Genomic DNA, 24,128 nt, shown 5'->3' with positions numbered 1-24,128 from the left:
CATACACCAACGTTTTAAGCCCAGGGAAAGACACTACTTCAACATGTCCAGTCAAAGCTACTGTGCTTTAAAATGAGTTTTAAATATACTTATTTAGTTTTCAAGTCTTAAGATGGTAATGGGATAATTTAGTGTTTAAAATTTTAAAGCAAATCAACCTGTCACATCAGCATCCCTCATTATCGATTCCTAAACTGAACTATAGGGCATTTAAGTAACTCAGTCACAGTCCGCTGATGAGTCACGGGGTTTCTGTGGTCCATTAACTTCAGTCCTGCGTCTGCCAATACTACCATTGTCCAGCTGAACCGACAAGTTTGCTTTCTTTCAAATAATATGTGTCGCATGGATTTTATTTTGACTTTAGACCCAGATATGTGGAGGGAAATTACTGCAGTGGTTTCTCTAGTTAACACATTTACTAATGTTCCCTTAATTTTCCACCCCAAGAGGCAATAATTAAGGTAGAATTTGCCTCACATGAAGTTTTATTATTTTAGTTATTAAAATATTTTCCAACACTACGAAGAAGCAAAAAGAAATTCTAGTTGTTTTAAAAATAAGTAGACATTTTCCTCAGGTTTTATAGCTTTTCCTCCCTGAATGGTGGTGGCAAGGTGGAGCAGTGTGTAGACCTTGTGGCAAAGTCCCTTGAGTGTGATACTGAGGGCAGAATTATTCGAGGGAAAAATTTCATTCACTCTTAAAACTGGCCTCAAGAACAATCCTAATATAAACTTAAAAAAATCCACATGTACAGAATATATCATCTATAAATACCTGCTCCACGGTGAAATCATTTCATTTTAGACTTTCTGGGCTGCAAAACACCTTTCTCATCTACCCTCCTAAGAGGTCTCATTCTGGGTCAATGTGATATATATGGACCAAGATAAACATAGATCATGCTGCCTCGCAGAAATCAGAAACTAAAAAGAGGTAATATTTACATGGTGGAGGCAACTGGTGTATTTGATTGTAAAATAAAATCATTTCCCAGATCACTGGCAAAACCACCCGAGGCCTTCTCATACCTCTCACTTCCTCTGGGTTCTTGAAACTGCCACAGAAGCCTGGGGTCTCCCGTGTGGCGCATCTAGTCTGTGCGTCTCTAGGCTCACGTGTCTCCCTCTCTACCAACTTCTCAGCCCTTCCACAAGAAAACCAGGCGTGGGATGGAGCTCGTGTCTAAATTTCATATTAACTTGCCCATTTATTGGGTTCCAGTATTTACGCGGCATCCTGTTTTTCAGCTTTTAGGCTAATCCCAGTGGGGGAAAATGCCGACCGTGTGAAGATGTGGAATTCTCCTCGTGTCTGGGCAACCGAAGTCAAGAAGGCCCAGCCTTGCCACTGATGGTGAGAGAAGGAGAATTTTGCTATCTGCCATTTTGATGAACCATTTTTTCCTGATCCTCGGAGGGAACGTGTTCTTTCTACAGTTCACGTGAGCTGATGAGTTTGGCTGGAACACAGGAATGGACATGTCCTAGTGTGTATGGGAATCATTAAAAAAATAATTCCAGAAATTAGAGCACTTGCTGTTTGTGGTTTTGCCTATCTCGTGGCTCTGATGCCTGAAAAGCAACCAAAAGGAAAGAAAGTACGATGCCACGATGCGGCTTCCTGAGTACCTTGTGGTTTCAGACTTTGCCCTAGGTAGGAATTCTAGTTTTGAGCAGAGTCGTTGCCAAGTGACCTAAAGGCTCACCCAAATGCAGGTGATGGGGCGTCAGGACACCTGCAGATTCTCTCCAACCCAGTGCCCTGCCAGCGCCGTGCCCTCTTCCCCCGCACTCAAAACTACCGGCCGACCAAAAGCGCGATACTCGTTTGGCAACAGCATTAAGTCAGCCACACGGACTTCATTTGGCAACTAACGGGTGGGAATACGTGTTCAGATTCCGACATTCCCCCGGACAATGGTTACAATATGTTGGCTCAAACAAGCTAATGGATTTAAGTGTCGGGCATTTAAAAATTCTGTGTTCAAGCAGCAATAAAGTTGTGATGAGCAGACAAATGCCATCCAACCGTCAGCTCGACCCTGCTCTCCTTCCTCGTGCTGCTGGAGGTAAGCTTTGAGGGCACGTTCTGAGTGAAAGGCGCAGCATTTACAATTTCATGTTTAATTTCCTGGCTGTTTATCGGCCGAAGCAACCCCAGGAAGCTCAATTTCGCTTCTAATCTTTCAGAGGAGCTGATAAGTGAGAGGGAAGGAAGAAGCGCCCAGCAGCTCCTCCGAGCACGCCGCTGGGACGAAATTTAGAGGTGAACCAGCCACGAGGCCTGTGCTACAATCTCCGATGTCGCTGGAAAACCTGCCATCTGACGAAACTCTCTGCCCGAGCTTTCCCTGCAACACCCTCCTCCTCTTACAGCGAGGGAGACAAAGGGGCGGTGGCGAGAGAGAAGGACTAGCTTGCGTGTGTCTGTCGGCTTACACTGGGCGGGCTTCGATTCTCTTTGCTTTTCCTTTTTTTTGGTTTCTTTTCCCTTTTGAGCTGACATCAACTCGTATATGGGAACATTCAGCAGATTCCAACTGGTGACAGTTTGCTGCTGCCTGGCCACAGGAAGAATAATCACCATTTACTGTGTGTTTTTCACTGGTCAGTGGCTCTCGGGCCAGACTCCCACCTTGGCCGTCTTCCTCCATCAGTCGGGTGAGACCCAGGGCAGGGCTGGGTATCCTGAAACTCAGAGAGCCTTGCCCTGCAATGGCGGAAGCTTTGCAGTTTAGAGCCCAGAGAGAACAGTGACAGAGCAATTTGCTCGCGTCTGTCACGGGACGTGGAAGCAGTTGGATCTGGTTAACTCAGTGCCAGCCAGCACCGGGCTAACGGAGGCGTGTTGTTCGGGTTCCTGGGGCCCCGCCGCCCGTCTGCAGCTCTGATGCTCGTACCCTGTCTCCTCTAGATCTTCCTTATGTTCCTTTCCCTTCTATCCTCCTTCGGCCTCGGATATTTGGAAAAGGAAGATAAGGGACACACTGAAAACAGGCGATCTCAAGTCTGCCTTGACACATGTGCAGAAGTGTGACCTCCCAAGTGTGACCTCCAGAACACTCGCGGTTCTGTCCCTGGGCCTCCCCGGAACAGACCGCCAGTCACTGTGAACTGTGGCAGGATGAAGATGTTTGTGTAAAGTAGACTCGAGTTCGCTAGACCCAAGGAGGAAACCACCAGACTAATTTTACCTTCACTTAAACCAGGCTGAAACCAAGACCCAAGAATGAAAAACCTTGTCATTAACCATCCATTCACCTCAGTGAGATATTATGTTACAACCAGAATCGTTGTGGAATTCAAATGATTTTGATGGGATATTTAACCGAGGGGCTTAAATTAAATTGAATATTTTCTCTAGTGAGCAGTCTATGGCCAAATTTCTGTTTTCATTAAATTATATGAAGCGTCATATTTTCAACTCATGTTGAACCTGCAACACATCATCAATTACACCTGGGATTTCAGTAACAAATGTTGTGACACAGCGGCCTCACCAAATGCCTGACATGCTAAGAATTGGAACACCTCAAAGTTGTTTCCGTTCTTGGCATTTAGACTTAAAAAAAAAAAATCTTTGCTTGACTTTTAAATCCAGTTGCTAAAAATAAAAACTGCTTCCCTGAAAAATCAGAATACCTAATCACAAATTTATTTGTTTTTTAAAGGGGAAGGACAGCAGGGGAAAAAAACCTCGTGGCCGAAATCAGACATCACAAGACGCGCTCATCATTGCCCAAATGACACTCAGTTGCTACAGGAAGTCACGTGCTTAGTGGGCTCTTGAGGGAGTAAGTCAGGACGTTTCCAGGACATGATTTCAGGAGAACCAGACACACAGGCTAGTCACAAAGGTCGCTTAGTTGTCCGAGTACCCTGAGCCCAAGACTTCAAGACTCAGCAGCTTCATGCTTCACGGCACCGACCCTTCATGTGAGGGACACAAAGACACGCTTATAAGAATCGTGGGTTTGTCCTTACTCAAAATTTGGGGGACTGGCTGAAAAACAAAACAAAACAACGAGACCTTATCCCTCAGTGAAAGGGATTCTGCGTTACTGTCAACTAGAGCAACATATAAAATACGAAGGAGAGAGCACAGCAGCGTATCAAGGGCAAACATCTCCAACAAGATCCCACCGTAAAGAGAACCAAATGGCTTTTACCTCCTTAAAGAGACCCCGAGGGCACCAGCCATCTCTCGCGCAGAGGGACTGCTGAGCCTCTCGCCACGTCGGGTCCGCAGGAAACGGCCGGGAGCGTGGGGCTGTGAGGAGACCCCCGGGTGCCACGGCGAGTCGGGGGAAATGTACGTCACGGGACGGGCATCCGCGGGGAGCCTGTGATAGTGTCCAGGACGCTCCGGGGCTGCCCGTGCCGTGAGGGATGGAAGCTTCGCTACGGGGTCACCAGAGAGGCTTTCCGTGGAGCATTTCTTGGTTTCCGTCTTGTGTTTCTGTCATGTGCGTGGCTGCAGTAAAGGCCAAATCCTTGCCTGTGATTCAGTTTTTTGCCATTTTTTTAAAAAGATTTTATTTACTTATTTGACAGACAGAGATCACAAGTAGGCAAAGAGGCAGGCAGAGAGAGGGAAGGGAAGCAGGCTCCCTGCTGAGCAGAGAGCCCGACGTGGGGCTCGATCCCAGGACCCTGGGATCATGACCTGGGCCGAAGGCAGAGGCTTTAACCCACTGAGCCACCCAGGTGCCCCAGTTTTTTGCCATTTTTAAAAGACACCATCAGACTTGGTGACAGGCTGGTTAAAAAAAGTGCCACAGGTTTTCAGTATTATCGTTTTCAAATAGAGGACTGAGTGATGAGGGAAACGAAGTTTGCTTTTTCCTTGGATAGAGACCCTTCCTCCCACCCTTATCCCCTCCTGACCGTTGCAAAATAGCTTAGTCCAAGGAAAGGGGAGAAGACAAATGAGTCAAATAATGTCAGAATCAGCTGTTGCCAGGAAAAACATACTGATTCAGTTAATTTGTTCTGTTAATGTCAAAGGCTGTGATTCCCAATTAACTAATTTTAAGAAGCCGTAACCGAAAATAGCTACATCAGCCCTAAAGTTTGATGAAGATTAGGATCTTCAAGTGAGACCGGGCCCCCAGCGAGGTGGTGGTATCTGTTTAAGATCAGCTGGCCGGACCGGGACGCAGCCGGCCGGGGGCTTCACACCGGCCTTAGCCCTTCGGAGAAGCTGAGTGGGGCGAGAGGGGAGGGGGCGAGCCAAAGACTCTGGCAATAGAAAATGTTCCCCGAGCAGATTCGCGTACACTCCACGCGCTAATGACAGAAGCATCCCTACTGGGGAGTCTCTTCGGGATAGAGATGCTCCCCTAGCTCAGGTGGAACCAATTAGAGCAGGCATGTCGTGGTCAGCATTTCCAGCTCCCTCGCTGGAAGGCTCCATGTGCAGAAACCAGCCCGGCCTGAGCAGCTGAGAAAAGCTGGGCCAAAAGTGACTCCACCCGCCCCGCTCCTTCCTCTTCCTTTACATTGGAATGGAAAGATGTAATAATAATAATCACATTAAAAAAAAAAAAAACCCAGAATGCTCCTGCTTTCCGTCCAGTTGCAAGTGTTTTCATTGTGTATCTGAATAGGGTTAAAGTGAAGGTATACAAGCTCCGAAATGTCAAAATCATCACTTGCTAATGAAGTCGCAAATTATCCGGAAGAAAATTACGTACAGGCACATGCCAAACGGCAGAATATTTTGCCTCTAAAAGTTCAGTTATTGCCTTTGTAATATTAAAGCCCAACAGGGAGTCGGCGGGACAGGGCTTGTTCTGTCCTGTCACGTTACGAGTTTCTGGTTTCAGATAAAAGAGGAGAAAGGGCCCTTAAGAAAGTAAAGAGCTAGGGAAAAAAAAAAAAATCAGACTTCCTTCTCGGAAAGCTATGGGTTGTTTTCCTGGAGATGATGGATAATGGCATTTTGACTTTTTTTTTTTTTTTTTTTTTTTTAGTTTTTAATAGAGAAAATGGAGGCAAATCACAGAGGGAAAAGAGAATATTTAAATAAACAGGACAAGGTGAAGTTTCAACAAGACCTTCCCTCCTTTTTTCTTTTTCCATCTTTGCCTCTCTTTTTCTTTCCTTCCTTCTCTTGTTTTTTCTTTTCTTTTTTTTTTTTTTTTTTTTTGAAATCTTAAACCCCATTTCTGGCTTGCATTTGGTAGGATTCCTGCTCTGGCTTTTATTAAAAACAGACTTTATGTGGTCAGAATTCTTCATCTAAAGCTAAACTTTAATAGGCATAAGGATCCTGACAGCGTCTTTCTTGGTCTCTCTCAGGTGACGCCCCCCCAACCCCCCAGAGGGGTTTCCCTCCCATTGCGCTGAACCGGCACTGAAACTTGAAGGCTCAGCACAAAAAACAACTTTTCTCTTTTACTCTGAAGTCTCATTTCTGTTTTACATTTGAGACTCTTTGCAAGGCCACGGCAAGTTAGGTCTGGCTCCAAGTGGAGAATATTCTCGAAATTTTGAATAATGTAACCGGTGTCCAGCACAGGCACATTAAGCCTGGTGGATGCCCTTCTCTAGTGTGAGCCCCTGATCCCTGACTGCTGCCCGCTCGCTTCCAAGTGTGAGCTCGGAAATACCAAGGGCGACTCCATCCGCTTAACAAACCAGCTTCGCGTTCCGCGGTAGCTCTGAAGGGTACAGACAAGCCAGCTTATCCGAAACCAAGAGGCGAAGCAGCCACGCGAGCAAACAAAGACATGCACGTTCATCCCGAGGAAAAGCACCACCAGGTTCCTCTGGTTCCTTCTCGTAGCGAAACAGACAAAAGAGCGGATCTCAAGGCTCCTGTGCGGGACCCCAGGCCGCCCACTCTCCTGCCCTCCCCCGTGGCCTCCAGACCCTCCTGGCACGACGGCAGACACAGTCCCAGCCAGTCTGAGGCTTCCTAAAACAACCGTCTGATCTTGCTCGCGGTGAGGCTCAGCACCGGCGTTTCTTTCTTTCTTTCTCACGTGGAAGGGACATCTCCGCAGTATCGTGGCGCAGCGGTTCTCAAGGGGAAGGAGATTCCTCACCCCGCGCCCCACCTCCCAAACACACTAGCGATGTCAGGACATCGTTGGTCGTCACGACTTGGGGGTGTGACTGACTCCGGCGGCCACAGGCCCGGTGCTGCTAAGCGAACTAAAGTGCGAGGCCGGCTCCCCACGACGGAGGTGGCGGGAGGGCCAGGGTTAGGAGCCTGGGATTGCGGTCGGGGGACTGGGGTCTGGGGTCTGCGGGGGAGTGAGGCCCAGCTCCGTTAGGGTCCGGCTGAGCAGCCTCGGGCAAGCTGCCTGCACCTCTGGGCCTCATCCGTCAAATGGACGATCCCCGTCCTTTTGGGTCGTGGCAGCAGGACCCGGACGCAGCCGGACAGCACCCAGGCCGCCGCCTCGCATGCCGCGAGGGCACCGGAGCAGCAGCCCTTGCTTTTACTGTTACTACTAGAAATCTAGGTCCGTTTCAGGTAAACTGTAAGCTGAACCTTACTTTCCAAGGACAAAAATTCAGGATTGAGAGGACAGATATCCTTTCTGATCAGGACCAAAGTGACGACAGCCCTAGCAGCCCCGGTGCCGTGTGGCTGTCAGGCCCGGCACAGGCGACGGGCCACAGTCCCGCTCAGCGCGTCCTGCTTCACAGGCGGGAGCCCTGAGCGCCGAGTCGAACGAGCTGGGCAAGGTCCGTAGCAGACCAGGCCTCCCGGCTCCTCCTGCCCTGCTCGCCCTCTGACGCCGCCGTCCGGGAGCCCGTCTCAGACGCCCCTTCTCCCCGGCGCCCCGACAGCCCGGAGCGCGGATAGCGCAAGCCCCGCCCGCAGCGCGAGGGGACGCAGGCGTCACGAGCGCGGGAGTCACTCGTCCTCCGTGGTACCCGCCCTGCGAGGTTTTCCTTCGTAAAGCGAGCCAATACTTGCGTCGTCTGAACGGGACTTTCTAAAAAAAGTTAAATTTCTGTCCCAGCTACTTTCCTTTCCTTTTGAAACTTCTGAGTGGAGGACAAAACCTCCTAAGTCCTATTTTGAAATCTCTAATCGTGCACATTGTACATCTGGACTAGAGACGTCGGAAGGTGTGGACAGCTTCGGCCCCGGGTGTCCGTCCGGCCCTGCTCCGGCCCCGAGTCGGCGGGACACGTCCGCTCCCGCGCCGGGACGCGCCACTCGCCGCCCGCGCTTCCGGCTCGCACGTGCCGGGCGGCCTCGCGGCGGGCGTCGCGCCTGCGGCACAGTCTGCACGGACGGTCTAAAATCCACGGCAACCCGGCAGCCGTTTTTTCTGACTCAGCTACGTCGGCGTCAGGAACTGGCTGGAGGGTTCGGGTTCGGGGCGAACGGCTGCTGCCCCTGCGGCCAGGCTTTCCGATGGCGGCTCCGGCCGCAGCGCAGGCCACGCCTCAGCCCGGGCCTCCCACGACCGCAGCGCGGCCTGCGCTGACCCGCCCCGGCTCCGCGGGATCGCGAGGGCGGCCGTGCAGATGGCGTCCCGCGGTCCCCGCTCTCCCTGGCCCCGTTGACTTTGTGCCGGTGGACACAGGAGGGTCTGGACCACGTCCTGGATTTTAATCGTGTCCCAGGCCCCGCGGTTTTCCCACGATACCCGCCGCCCGGGCGAAAACCGCAAAGGCGCACGGTAGTGTCTCTGCGGGTTTCTTTCCCAAGTAAGCTCCGTCTGTTTCGCTAGATTTCTGACTCAGCTACGTCGGCGTCAGGAACTGGCTGGAGGGTTCGGGTTCGGGGCGAACGGCTGCTGCCCCTGCGGCCAGGCTTTCCGATGGCGGCTCCGGCCGCAGCGCAGGCCACGCCTCAGCCCGGGCCTCCCACGACCGCAGCGCGGCCTGCGCTGACCCGCCCCGGCTCCGCGGGATCGCGAGGGCGGCCGTGCAGATGGCGTCCCGCGGTCCCCGCTCTCCCTGGCCCCGTTGACTTTGTGCCGGTGGACACAGGAGGGTCTGGACCACGTCCTGGATTTTAATCGTGTCCCAGGCCCCGCGGTTTTCCCACGATACCCGCCGCCCGGGCGAAAACCGCAAAGGCGCACGGTAGTGTCTCTGCGGGTTTCTTTCCCAAGTAAGCTCCGTCTGTTTCGCTAGAGAGAGGCCCCGAGAGACCCCGAGAGGCCCCGAGAGGCCCCGAGAGACCCCGAGAGGCCCCGAGAGGCCCCGAGAGACCCCGAGAGACCCCGAGAGCGCCCCCACGCGGCGGCCGGCAGGACACTCACCTGGGGACGCTGGGCGGGGCCCTCGTGGGCCGGGAGGGCACCTGCGGGGGGGCGCCTCCGAACCAGTCGCTGCCGCCGCCACTGCCGCTGGGGAAGGGGGGCAGTGGGCCAGGCCTGAAGGGCACCGGGGGCGCCCCCGAGTGGGGTCCGGGGGAGGGCACGGCGGGTGCGGGCCCCCGGCCGGATGCAGGCCGGGCGAGAGGAGCGCTGGGCGTCGGCCGCCTCTGGGTGGTGGGGCTCGGAGGGGGGGACCTGCGGACAGAGCAGAGCAGTGTCGGTCGAACGCATCGCAGACGGATATTGTAGGACTTCCGGGCTGCTCTGCACAAATCATCCTTTTCTCGGGGCACTTGGGGTCGTGTCAGGAACGTTGGAAAGTATAAGGGGGGCGGTGCCTGGCTGGGCTCCTGACCTCCAGGTGGGGGGTTTGGGCCCCAGCGCGGGTGTAGAGATTACTTAAATGAATTTTTTTTTTTTTTAAAGGTATAAAAGGGGTAAATGGTGAAAAGGAAGTTGCCCTCCCCCCAGCCCTTCACTCTGTGGAGACAACCAGTAGTACTTTCTGGTGTGTCCTGTCCAGCTGTGTTCTCTGACACAACACAGCACAATACGATATTCCCGCTGGAGAATATGCTCTACAACATATACATTTTTTTTTTTGCAACTATTACAATATAACATTCTACAACTTACTTTTTTAAAGCTTCCCATTAACTTCTCTTTTCATTTCAGTATAGAACGGCTTTCGCCGTTCTGAGGCCTGTGTGACAGTCCACGGTAAGGACGTGTGGTGCTCCCGTTTCTGAAGGGATCGCTGGACCCTCGCTTTCGCTCCTGGACATAAACACCTTTTCTCCTCTTTATTCCTTAGGCTCAGGGTGGCTTTGGGAAGCTCACTCAGAAAATGGTATTGGACGAGCCCGGCAGGCCTCAGGGGGGCACGGGCCGTTTCCCTACCTGCGGGAATGCTGGATCCAGGAGTCATCCACCGGGGGCGGCGCGGGGGTGAACGTGGTGGCCGTGTTGATGTCGCCAATGATCACAAGGGCTTCCTTAAGGGCTTGGTACATGCGAAGCATCTCGTCCCGGCGCTGAGCCTGCTCCGCCGACTCCTCCATCAGCGTGTTCTGGTCCTCGGAGGAGTACAGCTGGGCGAGGAGCTCGGAGTTTATGAAATCTTTAACCTGTCGGGTCACCACAGAAAGTAAGAACGGGAGCACAGGAGCGGTCAGATGGCATAAACCGGCTCAGGGCCTGCAGACCAGGTCCACAGCGGTCCCCCTCGGGGAAAAGGTATGTGACATACAAGATGGACGCGGTGACATACAAGATGGACGCGGTGTCCACGTCTGTTTACGCTTATCTTCTTCACTTCCTCCCTCCCCGTCCTCCGCACCAGGGCAGGAGCGCTCTTGCCCTGCCTCAGGGTCGTGGACCTAAAGAAACCTTGATTAGCTGGAAGAGGACTAAACCCTGTCGTCCCCAGCACAGGGCCTGCTGGCTCTGCCGGCATTTCCTCGTTGCTGTCTGAGGCTGCTTGGCCCGGAGATGAGGGCAGGTACCTGCACGTAAGCAGCAGTATTTTCAGCAGAAAACAAGGATTTAAAGAAACCTAGGTAATAACCCAAGTTATCCAACCCTTGGTATTCCCAATTCTTTACCTCGCTTTTACCAAAATCACTGGAATACTATTAAGATCCTGGGTTTCAAAGTCAACTCAAAAGTGGAATGAGCACCAATAAGTCAATTTTTATTATATACAGAAACTTACATAATCATGCAAGTTGATTTACACCCCCCCCAAAATGGGAGGGATATACTCTCAACTTTCTAGAAGTTTACAGTAGAACTACTTAACAGTAACGAGGAGTGACAGGAGTTTCCAAAGTTAACAGATACATGAAAACAGACTGAAGTACGAACAAGGTGTAGGAGTCTTGGGGGAGGGGCGGTCTGTAGCAGGATGAGAAGGGAGAGGCTTCACACATTGCCACCAGCCACCGTATCTCATCAAATCAAAGATACCAGGAATTTTAATCCGCACCATTTCATGAGCCACCAAGAAAGAGAAAACAGCGTTAATTAAACTATGACAGAATGCCAGGATGCCACTGAGTGTCACAGGCATCTTCATGGCAGAACTATTCAATGTGAAACAAGTGAACGTGGGAATCAATGAAAGACGGTGTGTCCCACGTACGTTCGCAAGTTATCTGACCGGATTTTTACCACGTCCGTATGCAATCTGTTACGATCTCGGTTTTACAGAGGAAGAAAATGAAGTTCAGAGTGTTCAGTAACTTGCCCAAAGTCACATAGCATTAAGGTGAACCCCAAGTCTTTGGGCTCAAGGTCTAGTGCTCTTTCCGTTACCTCCTTACCCGACTTGATTGAGGGCTCAGCGAAGACATGCTTATGTCTGAGCGTCATGACTGTCGAGTGGTATTCCAAGAATGCTGGTTAACTTAGCCTACAAAAATAAACCAACTTGGATTGTTCAGTTTCTCTGTTAAATGAGACTCATACTTATCTAGAATCACTGGCTCTTTCTAAGAAAGACCAAAGGCCAGCATATTTAATTGTCACAAATTCAGGCAGACGGTGGCAAAGCTGTGAGAGGCTCAGAATCCCTGGGTTGTAGTGAACTATGTAACCAAGAGATGACAAGACTCGAAAACACATAGCTTTATTATTTGTTAAAGGTATCACACTAAGTGAATAATTCTACTGATCAGGAAATTCAGCTAAATCGCAGCTTCACTGCGGTGTAATAAGTATTCTCTCCACATTGTGCAAACCAAGAGTGATTCAAATGTGGAAGTAATCTAGAAGACAAGACGTATCTGGGCAACTGTCTAGTAGGGTAGAAGGTTTGTGTGTGATAGCTGCGGAAGGTAAGTTTGGCCAGGTAACCTGAGGCCAGATGTGAAAGCCTCGAATGCCACGGAAAACTGTTGGGACTTTAGCGACTTGGCAGTGGGAAGCCACGGAAGACTTTTAAGGAAGTAAGTGAAACGATAAAAGAGAGTTTTAGGAAAAGTAATCTGTCTGTGATTGGAAAAGAATTTGCAGGGGTGGTAGCAGAGAGAAAGAAATCTGATGGAAGACCACTTTAGCTCATTTCTGAGATGGTGGGGCCTTCGTCTGGTGAGGCTGCAGGGGAACAGAGAAGATGCGCACAGACCGGTTACCCTGGAGAGGAAACCCAGGTGGGCGCGGTGAGGTTTTGATGTGAAAAGGCAGGAGCAAAAGGAACAAGGACACTTCAGGCATGGAGGGCGGTGAGTCGGGGCACAGAAAATCAAGTCGGGAAGGAAAGTCAAAGACAGTAAATTTGGCTTAAGGATTATTTCATCCCCCGCGCCACCCCCCCTTTTTCTGAGATTTAGTCACTTTTAAAACACACTTGCAGGTATCCAAGGAGTCAGGGACATCCGTGCGAATCCTCCGCTGCTGGGCATGCGCCTGCACGCAGATAGATGATGCAACGCGAAACTCAAGACCAGACAGTTTTTCTGGTACTGAACAGCCGTTGGGCTAAGCTAGCTTGAAGCTTTACATCGAGCTGGAGTATCACTTAGAATCTATTAAACACAATTTTAAAAGAAGGTCCTTCCAAGAATAGATTGAAAGTAGATCTGAATGAAGAAGCGACTGTCAAACCAAGCATGAAATATAACCATAAGGGCTTATTTCAGCGTTCTGCTCAAAGACCTGCCTTGAATCAGCTCTTCCACATCAGCCCACACACTAGAACTCGCCTACCATCCCGAAGATTTGGCAACGTTCTGACTTAACAGGAGGATCGCTACTAGCGCGGGGCAAAGTGGCAGGACGGCGCAGTGGGTCAGGGCGCGCGCTCCGCGATCAGACCGCTCTGCGTCTGAGTCCAGGCGCCCGCACTTAACCGTTCTTGAGCGGGCGACCACCTCTTCCCGCCTCAGGCTCCTGATCTGTAACATGGGACCAGCGGTAGCAGCTGTCCCGAGCCGCTGTGAGGATCGAGTGCTAGAATGATTGTAAATCGCTTCGCGCGAGGCCTAGCATCTCGTTAGCGCTCTGCAAGCGGAAGCTGTTCTTTGGAAAGCGTGGGGGTGAAACTGGCACGAGCTGCTTCGAGGGAGAAGAACAAATAGAAAGCCATGGCAGTCGTACAGGCGTCGGGAGACACAGTTCAATACAGAGCGGGGTTAACGTTTTATTTTGCTTTGAAAAAAAATTTTATTCAGACTCTTCTCCTGCTCGCCTCGCCTTGGGATCCCACAACCGGAACGAAGGGTAGGGGGGAGTCAGGGAGTTTCCAGACACTTCAGGGACTTTCTGGTGCAAATACGTAAATCAAGGATCCTGCAAGACCAACAGTCGAGGCCTTGGAGGTGATGGCGTTTAGAATACACCTCACGGGACACGACATAAACGAATTATACTTGGATGCGAGACTTGAAATAATATTTATGCTTTTAATTATAACATACACATCTCGGTATGGTTCACGAAAAAATTCTCAGACGCAGAACCTCATTCCAGCTCAGACTCTACAGGCTGGATTAACAGGCATGACTGTACCACGTCGCGCCGCTCAGTGCAAAGGAATGTGAGGTCATTAAAAGCGTTCCGCGTGTTTTCCTCTCTTTCTTACTTTAACCCTTCTCTAGCAACCTGCAGTGCTTCTGGATCTGAAGCCTTATTTGTCTTCATGATTAAGACCATTTTAAATACTTCACAAACAGAAGGGACATTCCTCGAATTTTCACACAATTCTGTTACTAAGGAGACCATTGCCTTAAAATGTCTGTTTCTAGACGGGAGGGAGTCTGCGACACTGGGCTCGCTCACACTCACGTGAATACATGTATACAAAAATGTGGCTGAGCAGTTTAAATTGGCCTAGTTTGAGAAAGGGGCTTGGTTAGAAGCTTGTGTTTCTCCGAGATTCACAATTCTTTCATGTCTGCTCTGGCGTCCTTTCCACTTCTCGGGGACTTGTTTCTGCTAAAGGATGGTGACGTTTCCCTTCTTGAAAAAGTGACGTCCTTTGCCTCACACAGCTAACGTCAAGCCAAAGAAGGCAGACATCAAAGAGCACCCACCATATGACTGCAGAGTCCAAGATCAGTCGGAGCTGACACAAGCTGTGCTGCAAGAAACCAGGAGCGGTTCCCTTGCGGGGGACTGACGGGCGTGGGCAGGCCGAGGGGCGGGGAGGGCGGAGGGGGGAGGGCTGGGGCTTCTGGATCCTGGTCCCGATCTGTTTCTTGAGCAGATGCTAAATTCTTGACCCGAGGAAACAAATCAGTGCCCTGGTATTTAAGCCACACTTTCCCCTCAAATAATGAACATTTGAAATAACGCTCGACTTCAAACACATGAAAGTCCCAGTGAGTTTTGAAACTAGGGCACATGTTACTAATTTTCCAGCAGAGTGCCACCAGCCAAGGAGAGTCAACGTGGAGCTCCGGGGGTCCAGGGGTGCGGGGGTCCAGCGGCAGCGCGCACTCCAAGTGTGAAACGCCTCCGGGCTTCATTTCGGATTCTTAGAAATTTCATCAAAACTTTATGTTCTATTTTGTATTACCTGGACTTGTTTGAATTACTAGTTAAGATTTAAAACCTTGTTTCTCATATTCAAACAAACCCTAACTAAATCTTTGCCTAAATGAGCCTTCTGGGAAGACACACAGGCCTGTGCTCTGGGCAGAGCAACCCCGAGTCTGAGGGGCCTGCGCTCACCCACCTTGCCCCATGCGCCACCTGACCCAGGATGACAAGGTCTGGGTTTTTGTCTTAACTCTGCCAGCCCCAGCGGTGTGACCCCCGGCGAGTCACCTAACTTCTCCGAGCCTCCGTTCCTTCATTTAGAATCTGGGCAAAGGCATGCGTGCCTCGGGGGTGGCTGTCCCGGGCAAGCCACCACGGACCCCTGAGCCGCTGTGCCATGCAGACGTGCACAGTAAAGCTGCGGTCCCTCTCCCGATCTCGCACAGAGAATCTTCCAGGGCGGGGCGAATGGGGGGGCTGCAGACTGTGCTCACCCTGGGGGGCGGGGCGTGTGTGAACGTGGAAGTCCTGGACAGAGCCCTGCCGCGACGACGGCAGCGCGCCCCGAAGGACCGGCTGTCACAAACTTGCCGTCTCTGTGTGTCACAAACGTGCCGTCTCTCTGTGCCGCTGCTCCCCGCGAGCTTAAGCGCTCCAGCAGCTGCGGCGTTTCAGCAGACAAAGGCTTACAGTATGTCTGAGCGAGGCATTTACCGCCGGCCCTAAACTTCTTAAATAATTCCATATGGAGGCTTGAGTGGCAGAACACTTAATGTAAACTTTCAAAGGAAACTGCCCCCCAAATTCTGAACTTTACCAAAGTCGGCTGAAACATACTCTTTTTCAGAAGGCAGGGGCAGCCAGGCCCATTTCCAAGAGGAAAGGCCACGGGGCGGCCTTTGATGGTGACTTGTCCACCAACCGAGGACCCCGTGCCAGGCGCTCGGTGGTGCCGGACACCAGCGTCTGCCCAGAGCCGTCCGCGGGAGCAGCAGGTTACGGGGCTGGGATTCCGAGCGAGGAGGCCGCGCTTGTTCTGTTATGATTCTGCGATGAATTCTCCACCTTGAAGATCTTAACATCGAACACGGCGTCCACATGTTTGCAAGACACGGGGCTGGGGGTTCCGGCGCGGCAGGTCCTCGTGCTCCACGGGGCCCTCCCGGAGCAGACACGCGGGGCTCAGACATTCTGTCCAATAAGGTGACCTGAGCATGCGGCCTTTAGAGGAGCAGGTCGTACTTATACATCCATGTCACTGTCGCATTTTTACGTGTACACGTCTCGCAAAAGAAAGCACACAAAATGATACTCCAGGGAACATGGTCATCTGAGATATGCGGAACTTTTTTCTGACAGATACAAAAAGTTTCATTTCAAAACAACGATAACCATCATTTTGCGAGAATCCAGCATTACGTGATGGCTCTGTTTCCCCCATTCCTGTGAGTCTTGACGTCGAGGTCTTCTTTCTCATTCTTCTCCTGCAAGGTCTCTCTCAAGACAGCGTGCAGAGCCCCATGGCCATGGAGAGTCCCCCGGGGTGGGGGATCAGCCACCTGCTTCAAGCCAATGCGCACACCGGCGAGGGAGAGGCCCTCACCCCCAGGTCTCTCTGGGTAGGTGTGCGTGCGGGTTTCTTGAGAAGGTGAAAGTAGGATGCATTTGTAAGAGGGTCTTTTTTTCTTTTTCCTTTTAACTAATTAGTGTCAGGCGACTCCTCCCACGATAGACAGTAAGTAAGTGCTGTTTGGGGCTGACGATTTACTGTGGCGCAGAGCAGCGCCGTGTTGAACGGGTGGTCGCACTAACGACTGGCGAGAAAACAGCGAGAAGATAAATGATGCTTAATCAGGAAAATGTCTAAATAAGGAAGTACCTGGATATACCACCGCAAAACAACCGGAACCCATCTAAGCAAAATTAGGAGGGTAATTTCAAAAATACACAGACTATTTGTTTAGTCCTCTGTATTTTTCAGAATGACACAGAGCCACATTTATTCCGTGCTCTGACCGTTCAGCGAGGCAGCGCAGTGTTCTGATCATAAGAACATGACTGACTTCCACTCAGAGGGGCCAGATAATTTGCTTCAGGTCACACAGCAGGCCGTGGACTAAGCTGAAGAACGGAATTCGTGGTTTCTGAACTTCCAGTATGTTCCTTCCTTACCGCTGATACCTCAAAGCATCCCAACAACCTTGTTCGATTATGTAAAAACGTGCAAGGGAACAGGATTAAAACCCATGGTGCTTAGAGCTTCAAGAATGGTTTCCTTCAAGGGTTTCTTCCTGGAAACCTTTCTTCAAGGAATGAACACACCATGAACCGCAAATACAATGTCAAGTTTACAAACACAGTTTTGAAAGAAATCTTGAAATATGAGTAAAGGTTCTTTCCAGTTCTGAAATCGGCAGGCAGCCACAATGGTTTCTTACCCGTATATTCTTCATAGAATTCCCATATACACCACCTTCTGAAATAAATCCCTGAATCAGGTACCTTTTCCATGATTCGTATTTTACTTTTGGAGGAAATGGAGGAAAAGAAGTGAACGGATTTGTCCTGAGGTCAACAGACTCTAGAGCAGAACCAGGCGAGAGCAGAGGTCTCTCCCGGATTCCGGCGTGTCCGGGACGTTTGCGCGCTCATCTGTGTGTGCTACCAGCAAGTGCTCATAATGTATCATTGACGTAAATAAAAAGGCGTCCCGAGACTACAGCTAGACCAAAAATGTTGCTGTCTCCTTTTCAAGAGTCAGAAGAGCCAGTTATAATACACCACATTATGGCCTCTTATCTAAAAGACAGTTTCTCAAATAACTTGATATTATTTGTACTTTAATACAGTAGCTGCCAAAAGACCCGAACCAGATTGCGTAACTTAAGAATCCTGTCCTGGCTACTGTAAAGGAACCACGAAGAGGGAGGGATTCCACATGCTCCCGATCAACTGAGGGCTTGTCTAACCGGGGCCTGAAGATGTGTGGCATCACACCCCAACTGCAGAAAGGAGGAGTGGCCTGACTCTGGATCCAAGGGGAGAGGGCGAAAAGCTGTTTCGCAGGTTAAGATAGCATTCCATGGCCTTTAGAAGGTGAAAATAATTAAATCAACATACTTTCTATGGGTTTGTGTGTAGAAAAGAATAAATATTTTTGGCTTTGAATCTCAAAGTCTAGGAGCCAGGCATCTGATTTCATTGCCGGCTTTGCAATGAACTCGCACCGTGACCACAGCTCAGCATATCTGCTCTGCTTCCCTGGGAGCAAAGGTGACAGGGAACCCCACAGAGCAGACAGGCGACAGGGAACCCCATGGTTCTGTGCCTGTAAGCCCCATGTTGGGTTTCCAAAATTCTCTTTCCCTGGTCGGTCCCTGACCACTAGTAATAGAAAATGAGGAACCTGGGCCACGGGTATTTCAACCACCCAGACGATACCACAAAGAATTTGATGGGAATATGAGCACTTTCGCACGGAGACAGGTCAGAGGTTCAAGTGAGACAGCTGATCATCACTTACATTATTGATCATAAGGTGCATGATTGTTTTTGGAATTAGATCCCGGATGCATTTGTTGATGATGGACATGTAGGAGTCCACGAGGTTGCGGATGGTCTCCACTTGTCTCTCCAACTGTGGGTCCATGGAGAAGTTCTCTGCTTGGCCGTTCTCGTCACTTTCAGTCTAACGGAAAGGAAAGAACACACGGGTTATTTCACGTTCCTTCCGAAGAACAAAATACCGTATGTTACCAGATGATCACCTCCTGATCACTCTACCGGGGAGTTCTATTACTAGATGGTGACCAACTTTATCTTCATCACACCCGGTAATTCTGAAAAGAGATCAGAACCACGCAGTTACTCCTCCACGTTTAGTGACCCACACCCCAGGAAAAGCACCCCCTCTGCGTGAATGCTGAGGTGACCAGCCAGATAAACCGTGCACCTAACAACCGACTTCTAGAAAACAATGTAATCCTCAGCCATTTGCAAACTGGCTGATGAACTGAATCCAAGCGAGTGATGCAGATGCAAACCTCTGGGGTTCTACAGATTGGAAATAACCTTGATGTTGTTCTGGAACCCCTAGGTCTGTTCTGGAATGGATCAGCATTTGGATGAGCCCAGGTTTTAAAACTAAATCTCCTAGGTCTGGCCTGGAGCCAAAATAAGAGATAAAGGGAATAATTCATCTTTCCATGCACTTGCTGGAATTTGTTCTGTAAATTCATGCTTCTGTCATCACTACTAAAGGCTGGCTCCATTGTGGAAAACTTATAATTTTAACTTCCAACTTGTTATTCTTTGAATAAAACAGAACACATCTATACACAAAGAATTTATTTGTGCAACATGAGAGAAGCATCTGTTTTCTATACTTTGGGACTTGAGTTAATTAATTTTGGCTTATCCACCAGAGGCTGGGCTGGAATGGCATCTTCGTCATTAAGGGCTGACCTATTGGCTTGGCATTGAAATCAATTTAGAACAAATGGTCTCCATTTCAAGTCAGGTTGAACCATCTAAGCCCCAGAACATGATACAAATATTGTTAGTGGTCTGGCTACTTTCTAACATTTGGAAAGATTTAATTACAAATGCAAAAAAAAGTGGGGGGGATAATTTATTGCTTCCATTGTAGACATGAAGTACTTTTCCTTGGAAATGTACATACTTTGATCTGCCAGGTTTTCAATCATCCTATCAGTTTTAGGCAAAGCCCTGTGTTTAAACAGATCTATAAATGGCAAACTTTTCCTTTGAATCAATACGCATGTGTGAAAGGCGTATTTGTAGGCCTCCAAAGTCAACGATAACAAGGAGAGAAATAGGTCCTAATCATTTATATAGGCTTCTCTTGCTCAGGAATATCCAATAATTTTTAAAAATATTAAAATAGGGGCGCCTGTCAGTCATTAAGCATCTGCCTTCGGCTCAGGTTGCGATCCTGGGGTCCAGGAATCGAGCCTCACATCAGGCTTCTGCTTGGTGGGAACCTGCTTCTCCTCTCCCACACCTCTTGCTTGTGTTCCTGCTCTCGCTGTCTCTTTCTCTGTCAAATAAATAAATAAGACCTTTAAAGAATATTAAAATAATGTGCTCACTCTAAAACACAACACTCGTTCCTCCAACCCTGAGAGTAGGACCGCAGGCTTCAGAGTGAGAGCTTCGAGGCCATTTCGGAGGCCTCCTACTGCTTCTCCCGCAAGGTAGAGGGAGTTTCAAACATGACAGTGGTTTGAAATGGTCTTTGGTCACTGAGAGAGAGGGAACTGAATCGAGTCTTCTGTAGTTCTTTATTTTTTATTATTAATCGGTGATACACAAGCACAGTGGGATCTAGGACAGATGGGTAAAACGCGGAGGCCATAAAGCAGCAGGTAGAGGGAAGGTAAAGCCACGGCAGCGAAGAAACAATGTTTCCCAGCTTCTCCCTGGGGCATAGGAACCACTGCAAATGTGCTCCACGCTGAGCCCATGGTGTAAGTCAGTGGTACCTGCAAAGTCGTTTTAAGGATAATGTATTTGAAAGTGAAAACTTCAGGTTCAAATTCAGGCTCTGTTGTATACTGGCTGGGTGGCCGCGTTTCAGTCACTTGATGTAATTTAAGCTCAGCTTCCCTATCTTTAAAATGGGGATACGTGTCCCTGATAAACTTGCAGAAGCTAAAGGAGATAACACACAGGAGATGACCTAGCCAGGGGCCTCAATAAATGTTAGCTGCTTTCCTTCCTTTCTGAACATTCATGGAGTAAGAGTTAGCTGCCTCTCAACACACACCATGAAAATTTAAGATAAAAAATTTGTGCATGAAACATTTTCAATTCAAGCAATATAAAAATGGCAAGGGTATTTTTTTTAAACACCTCCATGTTTTCTGCAAGCTAGTCCCCTTTGCCTGGACACCCCTCCCCCCACCGTGAAGGTCTTTCATCTTTCAGAGCCTTGGTTGGTCGTTGCCTCTGGACAAAGCTCCTGCGGCCCCTAGACCCGTCGCGCCCTCCTCTGCACGTCCTCTGTGTCTCGCATTCACTTCTGTGATTTAATACCAGCCTCATTTTATGCTCTTCTGTTAGATTCTGGGGTCTTGTTTATCTCTCCCTTCTCAGCACCCGGCACAGAGCTCCATGCACGGGAGAGGGAGTTAACAACTGCACAAGGGGTTTACTTAAATTCAGGAAGCGGCTCTGGTGCCTTCCAGGGGCTCCCAGTGTGCCTGCCTACGTGCCAGAGACACTGGAGAGCAGAGAAACCCCAGGGTGATGAGTTAGGACCCATGACTACTTGATAACACTGAGAATGATACAATGATTATGAAATTATGTATATAAATGAGAAGAGATGACCGATGGCTTTGGGAGGAAAACAGCTTTTATGCCAAGCGACATACACCTCCGCGATGGATAAAATACAATTCAGTTTGCCTCTCTGATCTGAAATACACTGAGGTTTCGCTGAGGTGTTTAACAGTCAGGAGGGATGCCACTGCAGCATCAACATCCCGCCTGTCCCAGGAACACTTGAGCACTTGCCGTGTTCTGGGTACTGTGCGAAGCACTTTGCCGGGAGGGTCCACACCACAACCTCGTTACTGGCCACCCACCCTCGGAAGAGCACGCTGAGCCTCTGAGAGCTGAAATCGGTTCAGGGAGTGTAAGAGGTATATGACTTTAACAAATTTCTTTTTCTTCCATAAGTATAAAAAAATCAGGAAGTATTATGAGACACTGAAACATCCATAATACGTCAAGTCAGTTTCATAGATAAAATAATAAATGTGAAAAGAGTTTCCAGGAAGGAGAGGTCATGGAAATATTGCTACTTGTTAAAAAAAAAAATGACTGAAACAGAAAAGCAGAGTAAATAGTATTTTTAAAAGAACCTCCAGAAATATAAAACACCAAGAAATTATATCATCGTCTGCATGTTTACATAGAAACAGTGAATTTTCCCACTTCACACTACTTTTAGCATTTAGCCTTACTTTACTTTTTGCCTATCAAAACACACAAAAGACGTTCACTTTCACTTTTTAAAACCAGATGCAAATAATAAGGCAAGTGTTGAGTGAATGGAGAACACTGAACGGATTCTCAACACACATACACACACACGCACGAGCACACACACACACACACACACACGCACACACGCACCCCCCCAAGAAGTATTCCAGAATAACCCATAAAACAATTCGAAGTTCTCTTTAGCTTTTGGAAATATGTGGTCACATGCAAACTTTAATTACTCAGATAATACCATGGACAGGACGGGGAGTCACAGAATTCAGAATGCAAGTTGAGTTTCTTCTCTGATTTTAGAAAGAGAGAAAGGAGTGCTTGCCCTTTCTAATATATTTAAGATAAATGGGAGAAATGTGCAGAGATGGACTTTTTCTTTTAACTGAGTAATGTCAGAGAGCAAATGTTCCCTTTTCTCTGACCCAGTTGTAACCAAATTCTCTGTCGTGCTCGTCCCTGCATGTATACTGGGTACGACTGTGTATTTCTTCTTTGTTTAAATTACAGGATGGCAGCGGGATTCTCTGCAGCCGAAGCACCGTAGTGACAGCTGTTTATCATTATCCTCATCAAGGGAATGTAAAATAAAAATAGTAATTTGTCTCTGATCTTTGAGGCAAAGAAGAACGGTCTGCAAACATTTAACCTTTTATGTGCAGGTTCATTGATGCTGTTTACAAAATGTGAATAATATTGTGAAAACCAGCTTTCTTCTGAAAAATACAATGGACCGGCCTTCCTATTGCCAATTTTGTTCTAAACAGCTTTTGTGAGATCTAATGCCACTTAAACAATGAAAAACAACAACTCAGCACTGTAACTTGTTTATAAACAATATTGTCATTTTCTTTCTTGTGAAGCTATTTGCACGGTACTCAAGAAACAGTCTGTTTTACATTTTAATTTAAAAGCTTTCTCCTAGAGACTTAATACTTCGACAGGTAAGAGGACAAAAGAGTTGCTCCGGAAATAATTCCCACCGTACCTTAGAGCAACCGTTACAAGAGAGGTGGGTTGGACGGCGGATGTCTATTTTTCGTGTGTTTTGTTTTCACCTCTTCTCTTTCCCTAAATTTCTTATTCAATTATGTCAAAGGCTTCTTGGAGGATCACTGAAACCACCTCTATAAGGTTATTTTCTTAAGGTGACTGCAACTCTTTAAAAGTGGAATGACAGAAATGCAAAGTGTCCCGGCAAATACATGTGCATAAACTTCCTAATTAATGGGGGAGGGGGTTCTGCTGCGTCTCTTCTCACAGTGGAGAGCATCGCACCATAACCTACAGATCTACCCAAGCGATTTTTCCAGATAAGCAATGCTTGCCCCTTTCTAAGCATCTTATTATTGTCATACAATTTCTCCCCCACCTTAAACAAACAGTAGAAAAATATCACTTAACTTTTTCTTAGTGAATCAGGTCATCATTACGAAAAATAGTGTCACCACGCTAACAGAGCTTTGCATTTTCTAGCCCGTATTAGGAAGAATGCCTCACTGAAACCTTCCCCACTTTCAGTCACGTACGTCTTCTAATTTGCGGAGGCAAGTTCGAGGCTAATTTGCAGTCAGGCGACGAAACTTGTAAAAACCCAAAAAACCAAACTCAAAAGCTATGGAAAACACGTGCCCTAGAAAGCCTTTGAGAGGAGTCGAGATTGTAGTCTGCTGCCCTGTGACAGGCATGTCATTAATTATCTTAACAAAAATACCGGTTCGCTGTCTCAGCTGAGCCGAGAGGGGTACGAAGGAAGTCGAAAGACGGGGCTCGCTGGTGAGCCTCCCCTCGGGCAGGGAGCGCGCAGGTGAGAAGGGTCTGCGGGTTCGAGGCTGAGCTCCAGCACTCGGGATTCGAGGGCAGCCCCTGGGGACGGCCACACGAGAGACAGGGCTCACGGGCTGGGTGACATTTCCGACACTGGGCACGCGCTCACTGTTCTGTCCTTAGGACTCAGTCTATGCCCGATGTGCAGCGGGGAGCCTCTGAAGACAAACACCCAGGCCATCTCCCGAGGGACTGGGTGTCTGTTTCCGACGGGACCTAAGAGACTGAGGCGCAGGCAGGGGAGCTGGATGGCAAATGGGAGTGACAGCTCGGCTGGTTCGACTGAGCTCTGCCCGCACAGCCCCTGGTCTGGGCAGGCCCAGTAGCCATCTGCATCCACACGGACGCCAGCGAAACAAAGACACCGGTGACTCTGTCTACAGATGTCTGTAGCTCGGAGCCGCGCCTGTAGTCCAGTGCTGGCATTGACCTACACCTCCAGTCTGCCAGGAGCATCCTGGGGGCAGCACGAGACACTAAATCTCACCCGATC

At 49.2% G+C, this 24,128-nt stretch overlaps 1 protein-coding gene across 3 annotated transcripts in view; it reads right to left on the bottom strand.

Moving 5' to 3' along the window:
* Nucleotides 1-24,128, bottom strand: part of LOC111150646 (dynamin 3) — a 527,967-nt gene that overhangs the window by 9,225 nt on the left and 494,614 nt on the right. For all 3 annotated transcript variants that reach the window (XM_022508131.1, XM_022508132.1, XM_022508130.1), the window contains 3 exons: nucleotides 18,306-18,470; nucleotides 10,202-10,428; nucleotides 9,245-9,496 (listed from right to left, as the gene is read on the bottom strand). In XM_022508131.1, coding sequence (XP_022363839.1) covers nucleotides 9,245-9,496; nucleotides 10,202-10,428; nucleotides 18,306-18,470 — 644 coding nt within the window. The remainder of the gene's footprint in view (nucleotides 1-9,244; nucleotides 9,497-10,201; nucleotides 10,429-18,305; nucleotides 18,471-24,128) is intronic.

Source organism: Enhydra lutris, unplaced genomic scaffold, assembly GCF_002288905.1.
Source record: "Enhydra lutris kenyoni isolate GAN:26980312 unplaced genomic scaffold, ASM228890v2 scaffoldscaffold24, whole genome shotgun sequence".
NCBI classification, from domain to species: domain Eukaryota; kingdom Metazoa; phylum Chordata; class Mammalia; order Carnivora; family Mustelidae; genus Enhydra; species Enhydra lutris.
Note: the sequence above shows the minus strand (reverse complement) of the source record. Positions and strands in the feature narration are given on the sequence as shown.